Source organism: Silurus aristotelis, assembly GCF_946808225.1.
Source record: "Silurus aristotelis genome assembly, chromosome: 16".
Taxonomy (NCBI): domain Eukaryota; kingdom Metazoa; phylum Chordata; class Actinopteri; order Siluriformes; family Siluridae; genus Silurus; species Silurus aristotelis.
Genome location: NC_139589.1, coordinates 16,557,796 through 16,576,168, shown reverse-complemented (window position 1 = coordinate 16,576,168; position 18,373 = coordinate 16,557,796). Strand labels below are relative to the sequence as shown.

Below are 18,373 nucleotides of genomic sequence, written 5' to 3'. Positions count from 1 at the left end.
GTCCTGTGGCCGCAGATGTGCTGAAGTCATTCAGAGCAGAGGCCTGTACACTTCCTACTAATTGCTGACTGTTGTAACCTTCAGAAAATTTTGTTGTAATCTTTTTCCATGCTACAGTCATTGTTGTTCTCTAATTTTGATCAGTGTGTTTTCTGCAAAATAATGTTTTTTTTTTTTAAATGCCTTAGTTCAGGGGTGGCCAACCAGTCAGAGACCGAGAGCCACATTTTTTACTGTGTTACCGCAAAGAGCCCCATCATACACATGGGCACACATGAACATCACCCATCCCTTCCTCTAACACACACACGCACGCACCTCTGCTCAGCCAGATTTATTGTAAATGTCACACACCAACATAATGACAGAAATTGACTCCTACAGTTCTAAGATCACAGTCATTTTCAACAATGAACATTGTGTGCACTCAACACAAACTCTGTTTAACCAATTCCACATACAAAAATATAATAATTTACAATAGCGTTTTTCTTTTACTATGCATGCTACTTAGTGGGACTTTTGGCATTCCTTGCCTTGAACAATCCCCTTCAAATCTGCCTTGTATTCCGTTGTTGCCACTCGAAGCAATTCTTTCACATGGGTGTCAGTCACAACAGATCGATGCTTTGATTTCACATGTTTTAGGGTAGAAAACACAGACTTTGTTTGCGTTTTTTTTTTTATGTGCGTGTTCACTTCGTTTGAGTTCAATACAGTATTTTCGTCAAATGCGCATGTGCGTGAGATGAATATACCGCAAAGTTCCCAGTAGGGGCAAGATCATTTAAAAAAAAATACCGTATTGAACTCAAGCTAAGCGAAAATGCACATAAAAAACAATATGAACGTAAGAGCCACATGAAACCAGCCAAAGAGCCGCATGGGGCTTGCGAGCCGTGGGTTGGCCACCCCTGCCTTAGTTATTTTGTGTAAAAGGTGTTCTGGTAGCATGGTATAGACAGGACAAAAACTCCTTTAACTGTTGAGCAGTGAAGATGAATAATAATAATATTACTTTAAAAATAAAAATAAAGCCAATATTCACTAATATTATTTACTTTTAACATGTTATATTGAAATCATACCATATAAAAACATATAAAAGAGGAAAACATTATCTTTACTGGGTACTTTCCCTTTGAGAAGACTCGCTGCTGGCATGATGGAGACGACGTTCATAGAAGGGGGAGGAGGGAGAGTAATTGTTTGGAAGGAGAATCTTTTTATATTATATTATTTATATATTATTATATATTATATTATAGAATATTAATGAATATTAACAAAATAAAGACACAGTGTTAACACGAATGCTGAGACAATGCTCTCGCTAGGTACACAGGATGCTAACTGATGCGACGAGCTGCGTGGGAGAGCGTGGGTGGCGATACGAAAAGAACCAACTTGCCTGCGATTTTTTGGTGCGCGACGTTCATATGTTCGTATACCGGGGCATCGTAACCCGAGGTTCCACTGTATATATATATATATATATATATATATATATATATATATATATATATATATATATATATATATATTAGGAGTGTAATGGTGAACAAAATTTATGGTTCAGTTTTTAAGTCACAATTCGGTTCAATTTCATTGCAGTAAGGGGAAGAAATGCAAAAAATAAAATTTCTTGTCATTTTTTATTAACACAGTTTATTATCATTAACATTTGTGATCGTCTACATTTAAACAGTTTACATTTTTATAACAATTCTAAGTAAATACCTGCTTGGTTAAATAATATATACAATAACTTTTCATGATATTTTACAAAAATAAAATAAAATAAATTGAATTAAATACACTTTTTTATTATATTCATTCAAGTGAGTAACCAATTAAATTGGCACCGATTAAATTGATTAAATAAAAATTTAATAAATGGAAAACCTTTATGTGTTTTTTACATTTAATATTTAATTTTCTAAAGATATGTTCTTTTTAACTGTTCTACTTTTTTCAGTATACTTTAACAAATGTGTTTATTCCTACTGTTTCCTTCATTCATTCACTCGATATGTGGAATTTTCAGGATTTTTTCAAATAGATTTTTGAAGCTGGACATAAAACACCATCATGTTCCATGTTAGCAGTAATGCTAATGCTGGACTCTTTAGCGTTTTTATGCATGCGCAGAACAAATCTTATTTCCCTTTAATGGAGTGAATAGCCACAGTGAGAGTGGAGGCGGAGACTAAAGAAAATGAATACGTTCCTGAGGGATTTTAACTCAGCTCAGAATTATTTTCTGCATATAAAAAGGATTCCATTACCAAAAGTCCTCTAGCGAAGAATTATGTTATGAATTTGTGTTCCATTTCGTACACTTCTAATATATATATTAAATTTATAAATATTTAACATTATATTTACACAGAGTTAACACTATTAAACCTTTTGGCATGTGTATCTAAATCAGAGAGGAACAAAACAGTTTTTCTTATGAGAGAAAATGTTGAAAAGAAAACATACGGTGATTAATTACTTCTGGAGAGAGAGAGTGAGAGAAAGACAGAGAATTTCTTTCAGCAATTTTGTAAAACACCTTTTTGAATGGAGATTCAAATATAACAGATTAAATTGAGTATATTGATTATTGCAGTAGTAAATATCAGCATATCATATGCAATACAATATTGAAATAGGTTATAAATTTGTATCCATGCACGATAATTTACAATAATAAATTATCTAATAAATTAAATTATAAGTATTGATTAGCCATATTGTCACCGTATCTAAGGAATTGTAAAGCAATATTTAAAAAAAATAATGAGTTTTAGCATATTATGGCCAAATCACATTTAGAGAATCAGACCAAAAATAATAACATGAGTAGACAGATAACGCATCTCCAATATCGCATATCTCCATAATGAAAGTTAATTATCAAACACATTAATATATCAATAATAAAATTATGGTTTTAATTAATTTGGGATGATGTTAATTACACAGAATAGTGGGGGATCAAAATATGTTTACAAAATGTTTATAAAAAAAAGAAGATACATATTGTAACTGATATATGGTACACTTATTAATAATATATATTTTTTTTAAATGTAAAAACTGTAATTTAGAACATTGAGATTTCTATGTTTATTGAAAAGAAAAATGTTTGAACATCTAATAAGTAAGGATATAAAGGTTCATTCAGACACATTGTTAATGTTGTAGAACACTGAAGACGACACCTACTATTATGAGTATCCATACTATGATGACTTGGATGCAGAGAAGAACGAGGAGTCGTCAGTCACCCCCGGCAGGACCATTGACTCAGGCCGAGTCGACACAACCATAACAAGGGTAAACATTTTAATTGCTCTTTGGTACAGGAACCTGTTAATTAAGTTTCAAACACAAGACATTAATACATTTCAATGACAAAGAATGTTTTTTTGATTGTGTATTGATACTCTTTTCCTTTTGACTCACCCAGGAAACTGTAGTAAATGTACCTGGTGGAACAGGACATTCTGTTGGCTCCACTAGCAGTTCTACTAGTAGCAAGGACACAGGAACTGGCAGTGAGACATATGAGGAATATGATGATCATGGGTATGATACAACATACTATGATGAGTCAACTTCCTCGCCTGGCAGCTCACTAACAATCACAAGCACAGGCACAGGCACAGATACTGGGGATGACTTGGTCCTGCCAGATGCAATAGATCTGGGTCTGGGTGGAGATGTGGAGAAACACACCATCACTTCAAACAGAGAAGGAGAACGCATCCACACATCCAACACTGGTGGTTCTGATTCTAGCACTGGGTCTGGAACAAACATCAGAATTGGTTCAGGTTCTAGCACCGGTTCAGAATCCAGCTCTGGTTCAAGCACAGGATCTGCTTCTGTTTCTACTTCTATTACAGGTCCTGGATCTGTTTCCACATCCAGTACAGGATCAAGTACCAGCTCTAGCTCAGTAAGTTTTATGTGATGCTAGGTGAGCATGTGCATCTTCTTTGTGTAGCACATTGGGTTTTCATTTCAGTTCAATAGAACTTCCTAGTGTTCCAGAAAATTTCATTAAAAAATCCAGAAAATGATGTAATTTAGAAAAAGATAATTTGTGGTTGGTAACATATCTAATAATTGGTCCAGCAAAATAACAACATTAGCTTGCCAGTTTACTGCTCAGAATGTAGTTAGTTTGCATTTATTGTATATATTTGTTGAATTCAGATAAAAAAAAATATTTGAAGAAGATTCATAAGCTTGTTATGTGACTGTTTGTATGTTTTTGTTTGTAGGTGGATAATTATGATAACTATGGCTATGGGGTGACCTATGAGGATGAGTACACTGATGGTTTTGTTGAGGGTGTGGACACTGCTGGAGGAGGAAGCAGCAGCAGTACCGCATCTGTCGGGGCCGGACCTTCTTCTGTTGGGGGTGGATCTGTTTCTGTTGGAGGCGGATCTGTTTCTGTTGGGGGCGGATCAGTCTCAGTTGGGGGCAGCTCTGTTTCTGTTGGAGGTGGTTCAGTCTCTGTTAGTGGTTCGGCTGGAGGTGGTGGTGGTGGATCTGCTAGTGCTGGGGCTGGTGCAGGGGCAGGAACAGCCAAGATAGAAGGTGGCGAGGATGGAGATTATCCCGATTCATTTAACGAGGAGTCCATTACAGATCTCACTGACTCTGACCTGGACAAGGTTTACAGCGATTACAAAGAATATTATGGTGAAGGCGATGACAAAAACTTGCCTGCCGAGACTGGAATTTACCAGGTAGCGCTCAGAACACGTCAAAACCATTGAGAACTATGAGCATGCAAAGCTTAGTATGCTAAAAGCATTACAATTTAAATGTCTTCTTCTTCTTCTTTCGGCTGCTCCCATTAGGGGTCGCTACAGCGGATCATCGGCACAATTAAAATGTTTTCAATTAGCTGATTATTGGATTTACCCACATCCTTCAAACATTCTGATTTAGTTAGGATATATATGTGGAAAGGAAGACAGGTAATTTTGATTAAACCAATCAATCAAATTAATTAATCAGTCAGATCATTCATAAACAAACAAGCATTTTGTGAGAAAATGTTGTCAAAACACTGTAGATTCTAAACACAACAAATGAATGGTCATGTATTGTCATTTTTTCAGCACATCTCAAAACAGTACAGTACACCAAAAACATTATAGCACACCAGGTAAACACACAAAATTTGCATGGATATCACTTAATCTTTACAGTATACCAGGCAGACAGATTTAAGTCAGCACAGTGTTGAGAGAGTTTATAGTTCTAACAAAACGAACTATCTGAACTTTTCGCTGTGTGTACATTTATGTTCCGTGTGTGTGTGTGTGTGTGTGTGTGTGTGTGTGTGTGTGTGTGTGTGTGTGTGTGTGTGTGTGTGTGTGTTTAAACTTGTATTTGTTTCTGAAGGAGGAAGGATCTAGAGGAGAGAAGGGGCAGAAAGGAGAGCCAGCCATCATTGAACCAGTAAGTTTGGACATCTGACATCTTATGACCATGCCCATCCATTCATGTGGTAATCTGCACTCAAGAATGTATATCGGAGAAAGATAAACATCTTTACAGCTGTATGTTTTTCACCATAATCACAGTTCAGAGACAAAAGTAGAAAAATTCTGAAAATGCTTTGTTTAACTACACTTGATTATGAGGCTTATAGCTAAGTTTCTCATTGTAATGTGGTTTTTAGTAGCTCTCAGGAACGGTTTGGACTGGTTTAGGCTACCGCTCTTTTAGGTTTTCTAAGGCTGTTTAATTTGGTTCTTTTTTTTTGTCTGTAGGTAGCATGAATTGTCAAAGTAGGCTACTATTATTGAAGGTGGAAAAATAAAAGCATGCAATGTTGGGGCAGGCCATGGGTTTTTATTCTAACAGTTCTAACATCTTTCATTTGACACTGGATCTAACTCAGCTTTAATGTTTTAAATTTTGTCCTCCTCATTTCAAAGTTAAATTTTTTTTTGACAGAACATACAATGCTGTTTCTATTGATTCTAAAACGTATATATAAAACTTATATATTTAATTCCTTCACCACTAAGGTGTTCTATCAGGAAACTTAGTAATAAGTAATAAGCTAGAGAACTATATTTACAAATGCATCTGATTCTGCTTGTATACCTGGATTTACTGTACAGATATTTAGGATAGCTTGGTTAATTATACTTAGCAGATATTCTTAGCTTGGTAAGTTAAACAGTTTAAAGTTGTTTCAATTAACTAGGCTAACATGGGTTAGTCTGGATTTTTGTAAAGATTAGCATTGAGGTTAACTGCACTATGCAGATATTCCTAGCACTATACATAATTTTTTTTAAAGTTCAGAATTAAAAATGTTACAGATTAAAAAATTGCAGTTTCTGTCTTTGGACTCTTTGAATGAAAAATGCATGCAAAATTGAAATAATTTTAAAACTTTTTTTTGTTTTGTTTGATTCACATCATGTGGAGCTCAATCAATGAAATATGGTTGTGGTTTGTTTAGCTTTGCTGATTTGCTGAAATATAAAACAGTCCAGACTGCAGACGTTAATTAATTACATACAGTGGAAATCTCTCCCTTCCTGCTTTGGACGGTTACACCCCTCCCTTTTCCCCGGTTTATCTCTCTGTCTCACCCCAGCCATAAAACCTCTGAAACATTTATTTATTTTTATTAGTAGTGGTAATAGATAGATAGATAGATAGATAGATAGATAGATAGATAGATAGATAGATAGATAGATAGATAGATAGAGAGAGAGAGAGAGAGAGAGAGAGAGAGAGAGAGAGAGAGAGAGAGAGAGAGATCAATATTTTTATTTATACCACAGGGAAATATTGTACTAATAGTAAGTAATTATTACAGCAAAACAGAGTATACTATTAGTATAATATTATTTACTATTATGTAATAAGTAATTATTACACCAAGCGGGAGAAAATGAAATGAATAATTATTACACCAACATAGAGTATACTATAAGTATAATATTCTTCACATATAAATAAAATAAAACAAGAGAAAATATAAATATGTATGTATGTATGTATGTATGTATGTATGTATAAAGAGACAACTACACTGTAAGATTGTGATGAGTTTTTTTTTTGTTTGTTTGTTTCCTATGGTTAACTCCCCCTGTGACTGGTGATGCTCAGCAGCTGTCTCTTTTAAACAAATGTCACTGTGTGTGTTTATCCTATATACACATTCTGTCTGTTATTAAATGAACTCAGAAGAATGGTTTTCATTTCATCCACACAGACACATGACTTGCAGGGCAGCTATATAATAATTCAGTATGCAATTCTCAGTATTTAACTGTGTTAATACACACGCGCGCACACACACACACACACACACACACACACACACACACACACACACACACACACACACACACACACTCTCTCTCTCAGATACATATTCAGATACATATTCCCCATTTTAAGAGAATGTCCTTCCTTACAAAACCATTTCCTCTTTTGCCCAGTGGCATGTCCCCATCTTTTGGGTCACAGGCCAGGCTCAGTCCTATTAATTGTTTCACAGCACTAGAATCACTTCCAGATGGCCAACTCACCATGCACCATTCTCCATCTGGTTTTCTCCTCTGCTACTTTGAAGGTTCCTTACTGGCTGAATAGCCCCAACCCCAGTACAGCACAGCTTTCAATTAGTTCTTTATAAAAATAACCGTTAATTTTTTTACATGTACATATGCCTCCAAATTCATTGTTTTTTTTTCTCTCAGTTATTATTAGAATCTGCTGTATCTTGATACTGTGGTATCAAGTTTAAACTGCCATATGCCTTTATGTGACATATTTCACACATGGCATTCAGTAATTCTTTTTATTATTATTATTATTATTATTTTTTTTTTTATTTTTTTTTTTTTTTTAAGAACAGGAGACAAGTGTTGTCTGTAAAAGTGTTGGCCTGAATTGTGTTGAAAAAACACATCAGAGGCTTAAACTCTAAGAATATATTAAGGTAATTAAAATATACACTAATGTGATACAGCCTTGGGGTTTCATGTTTATGCATGCAATGCACAGATGCATTATTATGCATACTATTATGAATCATTCAGTGTTGTCTTAACTTGCTGTCTGTCTCTCACAATTACCTGAAGGTAGAGTAGTGATTAGGCTTTTGTTGATTACTCTCTCTCTCTCTCTCTCTCTCTCTCTCTCTCTCTCTCTCTCTCTCTCTCTCTCTCTCTCTTTCTCTCTCTCTGTGTCCTCTTCAGGGAATGTTGGTGGAAGGCCCCCCTGGACCTGAGGGCCCAACTGTAAGTCTATCTTTAAACTGTGTGTTTGTGTGTAGTGTTTTGTTAAATAAAGATTCTTGTTGAACTAAATCACAATTCCTATTAAATTATATACACATGCTTTGGAAATTTACAAAGGCTGCAATATGTCTGTCTTTGTGAATTCTTAAGATGCACACACACACACACGCGCGCGCAAAGGGTATTGATTTGACTTTGGCTCTGCCACAGTTAGCTGTAGGAGATAAGGATGACATGCACAAGTCAAAGTCAGTCTCTCTCTCTCTCTCTCTCTCTCTCTCTCTCTCTCTCTCTCTCTCTCTTACACACACACAAACACACACACAAACTCACAGTAGTGTTTATTGGTTGAATAGTAAATTGACTGCAAAAAGAGAAATACAGGGATGTCCATGTGCAAGTGTGTGTGTCTGTGTCTGTGTCTGTGTCTGTGTCTGTGCGCACGTGTATGTGGGTGGGTGTATGTGTGTTTATGTATTTATGACACTTCTCCAATGTTCTTTCAGGGTCTTCCTGGTCCTCCAGGATCATCAGGAGCCCCGGGCTCTTCTGGAGACCCTGGAGAGAGGGTAAGTAACTTAAAGTAGTAATTTATATTATATCTAACACTGTAGAAAGCATGTTATTTGTTTCTGTAGTGGTAATAGCCAGTAACTGACTGTCCTAGTTTAATTAGAGTTAAAAGAATTTTTGAAATTTTGTTGTATATCATTAAATGACCCATAATGGTTTACAAATCTAGGGTCCTCCTGGTCGCCCTGGTCTTCCTGGAGCTGATGGACTGCCAGGACCTCCAGGGACTGTCCTGATGCTGCCTGTATGTGTAATATAATTATAACCCTATACAGTAGATTGACAGGTTTGCACAGGTTTCTGTTAGTGTGTGTGTGTGTGTGTGTGTGTGTGTGTGTGTGTGTGTGTGTGTGTGTGTGTGTGTATGTGTGTGTGCCAGCTTGACTGCGGAATGCCAGCCGGATTAAGGGCCAGCTTGTTAGCATCTTGTACTAAAGAATGCAGGAGGGGCATCTGTATGATGCAACAGAAAAGTGTTTGCTTTCTTGTCCATAAAGCACGTGCTTGAAGCCACAGCCATCTGTGCTCTCAGTGTTGGATGGGTAGCATTACCTCTCCCTCATCATTCTCAATGGCACACGTCAATCCTGGGAGTCTGTAAGCATGCACCTGGAATAGGCAGTTGATACTTGCCTCCGAGTCCGTTACTCTGTATCCTGATGATGTTGCTTAAGCAGCAGGTCGAAAAGAGGCAGTCAGCTGGCATCATTTATGCCCTCCCTGTTTTAGAGCAATATAATCCACTGAAAATTCTCAACCTTGTCCTGAAACTATTTTATTTATTTAGCCAGATCAACCCAGTGGTGTCAGGTGTGCTTTGCTACAACAAGGACAGTCTCGCAATCAGTTATAGTTCTACTTGAATCAGAATTTCAGCTTTGGTATTTGAGTCCAGGAATGTTTTGCAGTTTAAGCAGTTCAAAGTTTCAGATCATCTGGCAGTGCACATAAGTGTTCAATTTTATTTGTATTTTAAAATTTATATTTACTTTGGCTTTTGTAAGCAGTGAAATAACCCTATTTTTCCTATTCTGCTACAAATGCCTTCTTTATTTGAAATTTCTTCAAGGTAATAAGTCTAAAATACGGTTGTATGTAAATCATGAGATAAAATAAATCAGGCAACTCCAACTTCAGTATTGTGGGGGTGTCTTAACACTCAATACACAATAAGCACAATAGCATTTTACCTGAATTAATAATTAATTATGCTAATCTTCTTCTGATTTGTCAAACAATCAATGTTTTTGTCTAATACTAGAAAAGGGTAAATGCAAATCTCTGTAAGAGGGTAGTCTTGAATTCTTCTCCTTCTTCTTCTTTCGGCTGCTCCCATTAGGGGTCACCACAGCAGATCATCCGTCTTCATACCCCCCTGTCATCTACATCTGCCTCTTTTAAACCGAATACCTGCATGTTCTCCCTCACCACATCCATAAACCTCCTCCTTGGCCTTCCTCTTTCACCCTTCTACCCTTTCTACCCTTCTATCACAAATCACTTCTGTCACTCTCCTCCACCCACTCCACCCTGCCTGCAGTTTTTTCTTTACTTCTCTAACACACTCTCCATTACATTGCACTGTTGACCCCAGGTACCTAAACTCTTCCACCTTCACCAAAAATTCTCCCTGAAACTGCACCACATCACTGACCTCCCTCTCATTCACACACATGTACTCTGTCTTTCTCCTACTGACTTTCATTCCCCTTTATTCCAGCGAATACCTCTACCTCTCCAGGCTCTTCTCAACCTGCTCCCTACTCTCACCACAAATAACAATAACATTCACAAACATCATAGTCCAGGGAGACTCCTGTCTGACCTCGTCCATCAAACTGTCCATCACCACTGCAATCAGGAAAGGGCTCAGAGCCGATCCTTAATGCAGTCCCACCTTCACCTTAAACCAGTCTGTCATTTCGACTGCACACTTCACTGCTGTCCCACTATCCTCATACATGTCCTGCACCACACTCACATACTTCTCTGACACACCTGATTTCCTCATACAATACCACAACTCCTCTCTCTGCACCCTTTTGTACTCTTTTTCTAAATCCACAAACACACAATGCAATTCCTTCTGACATTCTCTATACTTCTCCATTAACATTCTCAAAGCAAATAATGCATCTGTAGTGCTCTTCCTCAGCATGAAACCATACTGTTGCTTCCACTACTTTTTTCCATAACTTCATGGTGTGACTGATCAACTTCATTCCCCTGTAGTTACTGCAGGTCTGCACATCTCCCTTATTCTTAAAAACTGGTACCAGCACACTCCTTCTCCATTTCTCAGGCATCCTCTCATCTTCAAAAATTTTGTTGAGCAATCTGGTTAAAAACTCCACTGCCATCTTTCCTAAACATCTCCATGCTTCTACTGGTCATCTGGTCCAAACGACTTTCCACTCTTCATTCTCTTAATAGCTGCCCTCCATTCCTCCTTACTAATTCTATCCACTTCCTGCTTCACCATCTCCACATCATGTAACCTTCTCTCTCTCTCATTTTCCTCGTTCATCAGCTGCTGAAAATACTCCCTCCATCTTCTCAACACACTCTCCTCGCTAGTCAACACATTTCCGTCTGCATCCTTTATTGCTCTAACTTGCAGCACATCATTTCCAGCTCGGTTCCTCTACATTGCCAAGCGATACAAATCCTCTTTTCCTACAGCTCCTCATAAGCCTTTTTCTTGGCTTTTGCCACATCCCTCTTCACCTGCTGCCACATCTCCTTGCCACATCTCCTTGTACTCCTGCCAACCTCTTCATCCCTATGCTTTCCTGTACTTCCTCATTCCACCACCACGTCTTTTTGTCTTCCTTTCTTTTTCCAGATGTCACACCAAGTACCTTCCTAGCAGTCTCCTTTATCACTTTTGCAGTAGTTGCCCAATCATCCAGCACCTCTTCACCACCAAGCCCCTGTTTACACTGTCCCCTGCCAACACTTTACAGTCTCCAAGATATTTCAGGTTGCATCTCCTGCCTAAAACATATTCCACCCTTGTGCAGCTCATATATGTCATCCTATGCTCATCATTCCTAAAATATGTATTCACCACTGCCATTTCCTTTTATTTAGCAAAATCTATCACCATCTGCTTTCTCCACTCCATCATATCAGCTATCTCTCTTCCTTTAACAGTCATAGTACCAACATTTAAAAAACTCTAACCTCCACTCTCCCTTTACCAGTCATAGTGACAACATTTAAAGTACCAACCCTAACCTCCACTCTCCTACACTCTCCTTTCCCTGCTGTCTCTGTAGACCTCTTCCCCCTCTCCTTCCCAATTTCAACCGGTACCCTGTTGGCTAACAATACCTGTGGCGGTCGTTGGTATCACAGGCCTCGAACGATCTGGTATGAAATTCTGATTCGTGATCCGCATATTTGATTTGGCATGTTTTACGCTGGATGCCATTCCTAACGCAACCCTCCCTATTTATCCGTGCTTGGGCCCGGCACTAAAAATGCACTGGCTTGTGCAACCTTAATGGCTGGTGTGCAGTCTTGAATTCTAATAAATGTATTGCACGCTCTCATTAAGAGTAGTGACTCTGTTTAGCCACTAGGTGGCAGCATTGACAAAAAGACGTTTACCTTTCAGACCTTACAGTTTGGCTCGTAGTTAGTACATTTAAAGTAATAATAATAATATTATTAACAATGAATAATTATTACTCTCTATTATTTTTCTGCTTGTCTAGTTCCGGATGAGCACAGGAGGAGATGGCCATAAAGGACCTGCAGTTTCTGCCCAAGAAGCTCAGATGCAGGCCATCATGCAGCAGGCCAGGGTATGCACACAAACACACACTTTCAATCAGATACATAAACAGCAAAATCCAAGCGAGGCTTGAGGCTAGAACATTGTGTTCTGAGGAGTAATCCATATGTGCAGAGCTGCTAGCCAACACTTCACAGAAAATCAAGTTCTGTCACAGCAGCTTTCATGCTCTGGCATATCCACTTTATTTCAGTTCATAAGCATACTGTACTTGCACACATTTGCACACTAATTGCATGCACTATCTTGTCTGTAATCCGAATAGCTGGCAATGAGAGGTCCAACTGGTCCTATGGGTTTAACTGGTCGTCCTGGGCCTCAGGTATGGTTGATCCCTGTTTATTTTTTCCTTTTTATTATGTTTTTTTGCATATTGTCTTTATATTTAATTTTAATTTTAATTTTTAGGGTCCTCCTGGTGTTATTGGAATTAAAGGTGAATCTGGGGAGCAGGGACATCAGGTTTGTGCAACTATTTGACCCATAATTACCTACCATTTTTCATGTCTAGAGGATTTTGGAATTCTAAAACTACAATGTGTGTGAGCAGGGTCCTCGTGGTTCAATGGGTTCCATCGGCCCTCCTGGAAAGCCTGGTAGAAGAGTAAGTTTGTTTTCTTTTAAAAGCTGTTTCTGTGGTATGTTCATATAGAGGTTTAAATATAAATATACATATTCATAAATATTATCATTATCCAGTAATATCTGTCACTGGTTGAATAACAAAGTACTTCATGTGTTAAATATTTTAGCAATTGCTTTTAAATACTTAATAATATTCCTCACATAATCACTTATTATCTCTTACACAAGTACCAATATATTTTCATATCTTCAGCACAATCACAAAATCCTCCAAGCAAACCTTCAAGTTTATATATACAATCACATATGTCAGCAAAATATATCAATAATATTCGAAACGAAACCATGGAGGTCCCCTGGTGGTCTAGTGGTAAAGATGCAGCGCTCCCACCGCGGCGACCCGGGTTCGATTCCCGGTCAGGGAACCATCCCCAGCCCCTCTTAGTGCCGGTCCCAAGCCCGGATAAATTGGGGAGGGTTGCGTTAGGAAGGGCATCCAGCGTAAAACATGTGCCAAATCAAACGTGCGGAGGATCCGCTGTGGCGACCCCTAACGGGAGAAGCCAAAAAGAAAGTTTATTCGAAACAAAACCATAATATCTCACACACAAACACGTACTGTATATACCACACACAATTGGTAATATCAGTAATATCTTTAGCGTTTATCAATGTCACTATTATTATTCACATACTAAAAGGAGATGCTAGTAATATGAAAATTATCTTGTTTGTTTTTTTTTTTTAATAGAGGTTAGTAGGTGTGTTACTGTGATTAGGTGTGTTGGTTTCTGTATATATTCTGTGTATTCTGTATATTCTGTATATATTTTTGCAAAGGTTGGGGGTGTAATTTAGGTCTGGAGCATGAGGCTCATGTGTTGCCATGGGAATTGAGCAGTCTGCCAGTGGGTGGGTGAAAGCTGGGCTCGACCTGGTGGTTAGTGAGCAAGCCAGAAGAACAGGAAGTGGACTTAAAGCATAGAGAGACAGGGTTACTCACAAAGCAAAAGGTTAGCTTTTAAAGTGTGTCTGTGTTTATCAACAGGGTCGTCCTGGAGCAGATGGAGCCAGAGGCATGCCTGGACAAACTGGACCGAAGGTAAAAACATACACCACTATAACACATGCCTAATATTGTGTAGGTCTCGTTTTTTTTTTTTTTTTTACCAAAACAGCTCTGACTCATTAAGGCCTGAACTCCACAAGGCCTCAGAAGGTGTAGTCTGGTATCAGGCAACAAGACATTAGCAACAGATCCAAAACATCCTATAGACCAGATTGAATCTGGGGAATTTGAAATCCATGTCACTACTTGATGTAAAAAGAAAAACATCATCTAACCTGACCATTTTCTTTCTTTGCTCCTTGTTCCAGTTTTGTTTCTCACATGCCCATTGTAGCCTACTTCGGCAGTCGACAGGGGTCTCAATGGGCACTTTTACCAGTCTTTGTCTATGTAGGCTTATGTACAGCTCTGTGTTCTGACACCTTTCATAACATTATTATGAATCATTATAACAATGTTAACTTTGTAGAACAGTGGCTCATGTGTGGGTTATGTTGCAGATTTATGCTGAAATGCTATTACATTTTTTTGCACAATAGTCTACATTCTATAACTCATAATGACAGCAAAAGATTTAAAAGTTATTTTAAAAAAGAAAATAACATTGACAAATTTTTTGTCCCTTTGCTATAAGATGAACTCAGGTGTCTCCCATTTCTCTGGATCATCTCTAAACTGTTTCTACACATTGACTGAAGTCCACTTGTGGCAAATGCAATTGATTGGACATAATTTGGGAATGCAAACACACCTGAGTATATAATGTCAAACAACAAATGCAGATAAGAGCAAGTATGTCATGTCAATAGCAAGTAGCATTAGCAAAAAGCTAGCCGATTACCATTGTTGATATCTCTATTGTTGTATTGATTACATTTTTAAAACAGTGATTAGTATGGTTAATGTGTGTGTATGTGTGTGTGTGTGTGTGTGTGTGTGTGTGTGTGTGTATATATTCACTGTTTACTTTGTAAGTGGCTATGTTGTAGTTGCCTTGATTGTTACAGGTTTTAGGTACGACCCTACCAGCCGTACTGATGTGTATGTGTTTATGTGTTATGCAGGGAGACAGAGGTTTTGATGGTCTGGCTGGATTACCTGGAGAAAAGGGACACAGGGTAAGTGGCAATTAATATGTGGTGTTATTATTTATATTAATATAATATTCATTTATTTATTCACCTACCTGCTACGCATTATTACATGTTTACAAATCTTTTTAAAGCTCAGGATCACATTAAGTTTATGGCACTTTTTTGTATTATAGGGTGAGTCAGGACCTCAAGGACCCCCAGGACCCTCAGGAGAGGATGGAGAAAGAGTGAGAAATTAGTTTTTTTATATTCATTTTTTTATTTCTCCTCCCTTTTCATTAACTCATTGTTTTTTTTTTACCTCCATGCATTTATCTCTTACTGCTGCAACTTAACACTGTTACTGCTGCAATCTCAGCACTGTTGTAATTTTCTGTTTTTCAGGGAGACGATGGTGAGGTCGGACCTAGGGGTCTACCTGGCGAACCAGTGAGTCCCTCCAAACATCACACCCCCATTTAGTAAAGGCACTAAATATGTAGCTACTTTGTAAAAATCACTTAAAATAAAGACCACTATTAACTAGCAGTGAAATCATCTGCATTTATCAAAAATGTACTGTACAGAGAATGCAGATAAATAATAGCAAAACAAAGGCAATAGTATCCAACAGGTATCCAGCAATAGCTCTGCAAGCCAAATCAGTGAAAATTTTTCATATTCTGAAAATAGTTCTAAAGCAATTATATGAAGCACTAATAAACTAATATAAGTTAGTTTCAAATTTTAACTACTGGGTAGTGTCCTGTTTGTCATTGGCAAAATGCAAAGACAGATCATTCTGTAAATGTGTAAATTCCTTAATTTGCTGCCGTTTAGAACCACAATTCAGAATCTTTGTAAGTAGTATATTCAGTCAGGCCAGTAAACCATGTTTTGGAGTAACGCAATTTGTTAAATGTTAACTTAACTTGTTAATTTACAAAATAAATTTGTTAATTAAGTCCTACAAAAGTGCTAACGGGACTTTAAAGAGCCAAATATAACAATTATATGTACCATATATTCATAAAGCAGTAATTCTGTATATTGTATAATTCTGTAAAATGGCCAGCAGAGGCTGCTCAAGGCACACACACACACACACACACACACACACACACACACACACACACACATACACACACACACACACACACACACAGTCTTTGTAATTCTGTATTTCCATTGAATTGTTTGTCCCTGTAGGTGATTAATGCTATGTCGGTAATGCATTAGTAAACATAATATTTTGGATTTAGATAATATGGATTTTTTTTGCTTTGTTGCTATTTTATTAAAAATCAAATGCTAATAAACTATTAGCATTAAAGTATTGATCGAAATGTGGTTTTCAAAACTTATTATCACCAACATCATTCCTTTCCTTAATCCAGGGTCCTCGTGGTTTGTTAGGACCCAAAGGACCCCAGGGACCGCAGGGATCTCCTGTAAGTCTCACATTTAAATTTTTGTTCACGTGCTATCCTGCTGCATTTCTCGTTTATAAACATTTGTTTTTAAACAGTATTTAACAGTATAACAGTATTATGTTGCATCCTTGAACATGATAAAGTACAACTGATGGTGAATAAATAATTACAACTCAATAAGGCTTGATTATAGGTTCTTGTAGTGTGATAATGTGTAATGTTTGTCTACAGGGAGTGACAGGAATGGATGGTCATCCTGGTCCAAAAGGAAACATTGTGAGTGTTTCTTACTCACACACACACACACACACACACACACACACACACACACACACACACACACACACACACACAAAACATTATTTCAAAGTATTTAAAGTATAATTAAGGTATTCACTTTCCATTTTCAGACAGATATTTAGAGTGTGTGTGTGTGTGAGAGAGAGAGAGAGAGAGAGAGAGAGAGAGAGAGAGAGAGAGAGAGAGAGAGAGAGAGAGAGAGAGAGAGAGACAGACAGACAGACAGAAAGACAGACAGACAGATCTTTCATGAATTGGTCGCTTTTTTCTTTTCCATCAGGGTCCTCAAGGTGAGCCTGGTCCTCCAGGACAGCAAGGCAACCCTGGTGCTCAGGTAAGCATGTGTACTCTCCTATTGCAAGATCAACTGAACACTAATGGTTACTTTACAAACTACTCAGATACTCACAACCAAACTAGCAAGATCAATTGAGCACTTGGGTACAAATCTTGAGCACTAAGGTTTTAATTATTAATTTAAACAGTAATATAGATTTCAATACACATAAAGTTAATGTTTTTCAGAGGGAATTGGAAATAATATTATCTTAATGAATTATTAATTAATAAATATTATTATCTTCAATAGGATGAGAGTGGACTGTTTCATTATGTCATATGTCTTCTACTGTAGTGGTCCCCAACCTTTTTTGCGCCACGGACCGGTTTAATGTCAGACAATATTTTCACAGACCGGCTTTTAAGGTGCGGCAGATAAATACAACAAAATAAAATTATACAACTGGCAAAAAACTGGTATTTTCTAAATATAATAATAAACGTGAATCCACTGTGTTGTTTTTTTTTTTTGTTCATTTTGCTAGTTTGGGGGTTTCAATTTAGCGGTAATGTATTATGTGTTACCGACCGGTGCCGATCCGTGGCCCGCCGGTGCCGATCCGTGGCCTGGGGGTTGGGGATCACTGTTCTACTGTATATAGATGACCATATAACAGGATAACAATAATAATTGCATGCATTTACATGTTCTCAAATGTGTCTCCTGTTAGCCAGATTAAAATCCAGTTACTGTATCATGTGTATTATGTAACTGCGCTCATGGTTGTCAACTGTGACTTTTATGCACTACATGATCAACAGTTTGTGGAAAACCTGACTATAAGATTCGTATTTGCTTTTTGAACATCCCATTTCACATGTAGTGCCTTTTTGATGTTGTAATACTCCTCTCTTCTGGGGTGTTTTTGTGCAAAGTTTGTGCTCATTCAGCTACAAGGCCCTTACATCAA

The 18,373-nt window shown here is 37.5% G+C and overlaps 1 protein-coding gene across 3 annotated transcripts in view; it reads left to right on the top strand.

Moving 5' to 3' along the window:
* The window catches only part of col5a1 (procollagen, type V, alpha 1), an 84,825-nt gene that overhangs the window by 37,395 nt on the left and 29,057 nt on the right, over positions 1–18,373 (top strand). For 2 of the 3 annotated variants that reach the window (XM_083565000.1, XM_083564999.1), the window contains exons 6-23: positions 3,196–3,327; positions 3,461–3,952; positions 4,281–4,754; positions 5,419–5,475; positions 8,247–8,288; positions 8,795–8,857; positions 9,031–9,105; positions 12,584–12,673; positions 12,929–12,985; positions 13,072–13,125; positions 13,214–13,267; positions 14,297–14,350; positions 15,382–15,435; positions 15,585–15,638; positions 15,796–15,840; positions 16,788–16,841; positions 17,055–17,099; positions 17,404–17,457. In XM_083565000.1, the coding sequence (XP_083421126.1) occupies positions 3,196–3,327; positions 3,461–3,952; positions 4,281–4,754; positions 5,419–5,475; positions 8,247–8,288; positions 8,795–8,857; positions 9,031–9,105; positions 12,584–12,673; positions 12,929–12,985; positions 13,072–13,125; positions 13,214–13,267; positions 14,297–14,350; positions 15,382–15,435; positions 15,585–15,638; positions 15,796–15,840; positions 16,788–16,841; positions 17,055–17,099; positions 17,404–17,457 (1,950 nt within the window). The remainder of the gene's footprint in view (positions 1–3,195; positions 3,328–3,460; positions 3,953–4,280; positions 4,755–5,418; positions 5,476–8,246; positions 8,289–8,794; positions 8,858–9,030; positions 9,106–12,583; positions 12,674–12,928; positions 12,986–13,071; positions 13,126–13,213; positions 13,268–14,296; positions 14,351–15,381; positions 15,436–15,584; positions 15,639–15,795; positions 15,841–16,787; positions 16,842–17,054; positions 17,100–17,403; positions 17,458–18,373) is intronic. The other variant, XM_083565001.1, reaches the window with a different exon arrangement.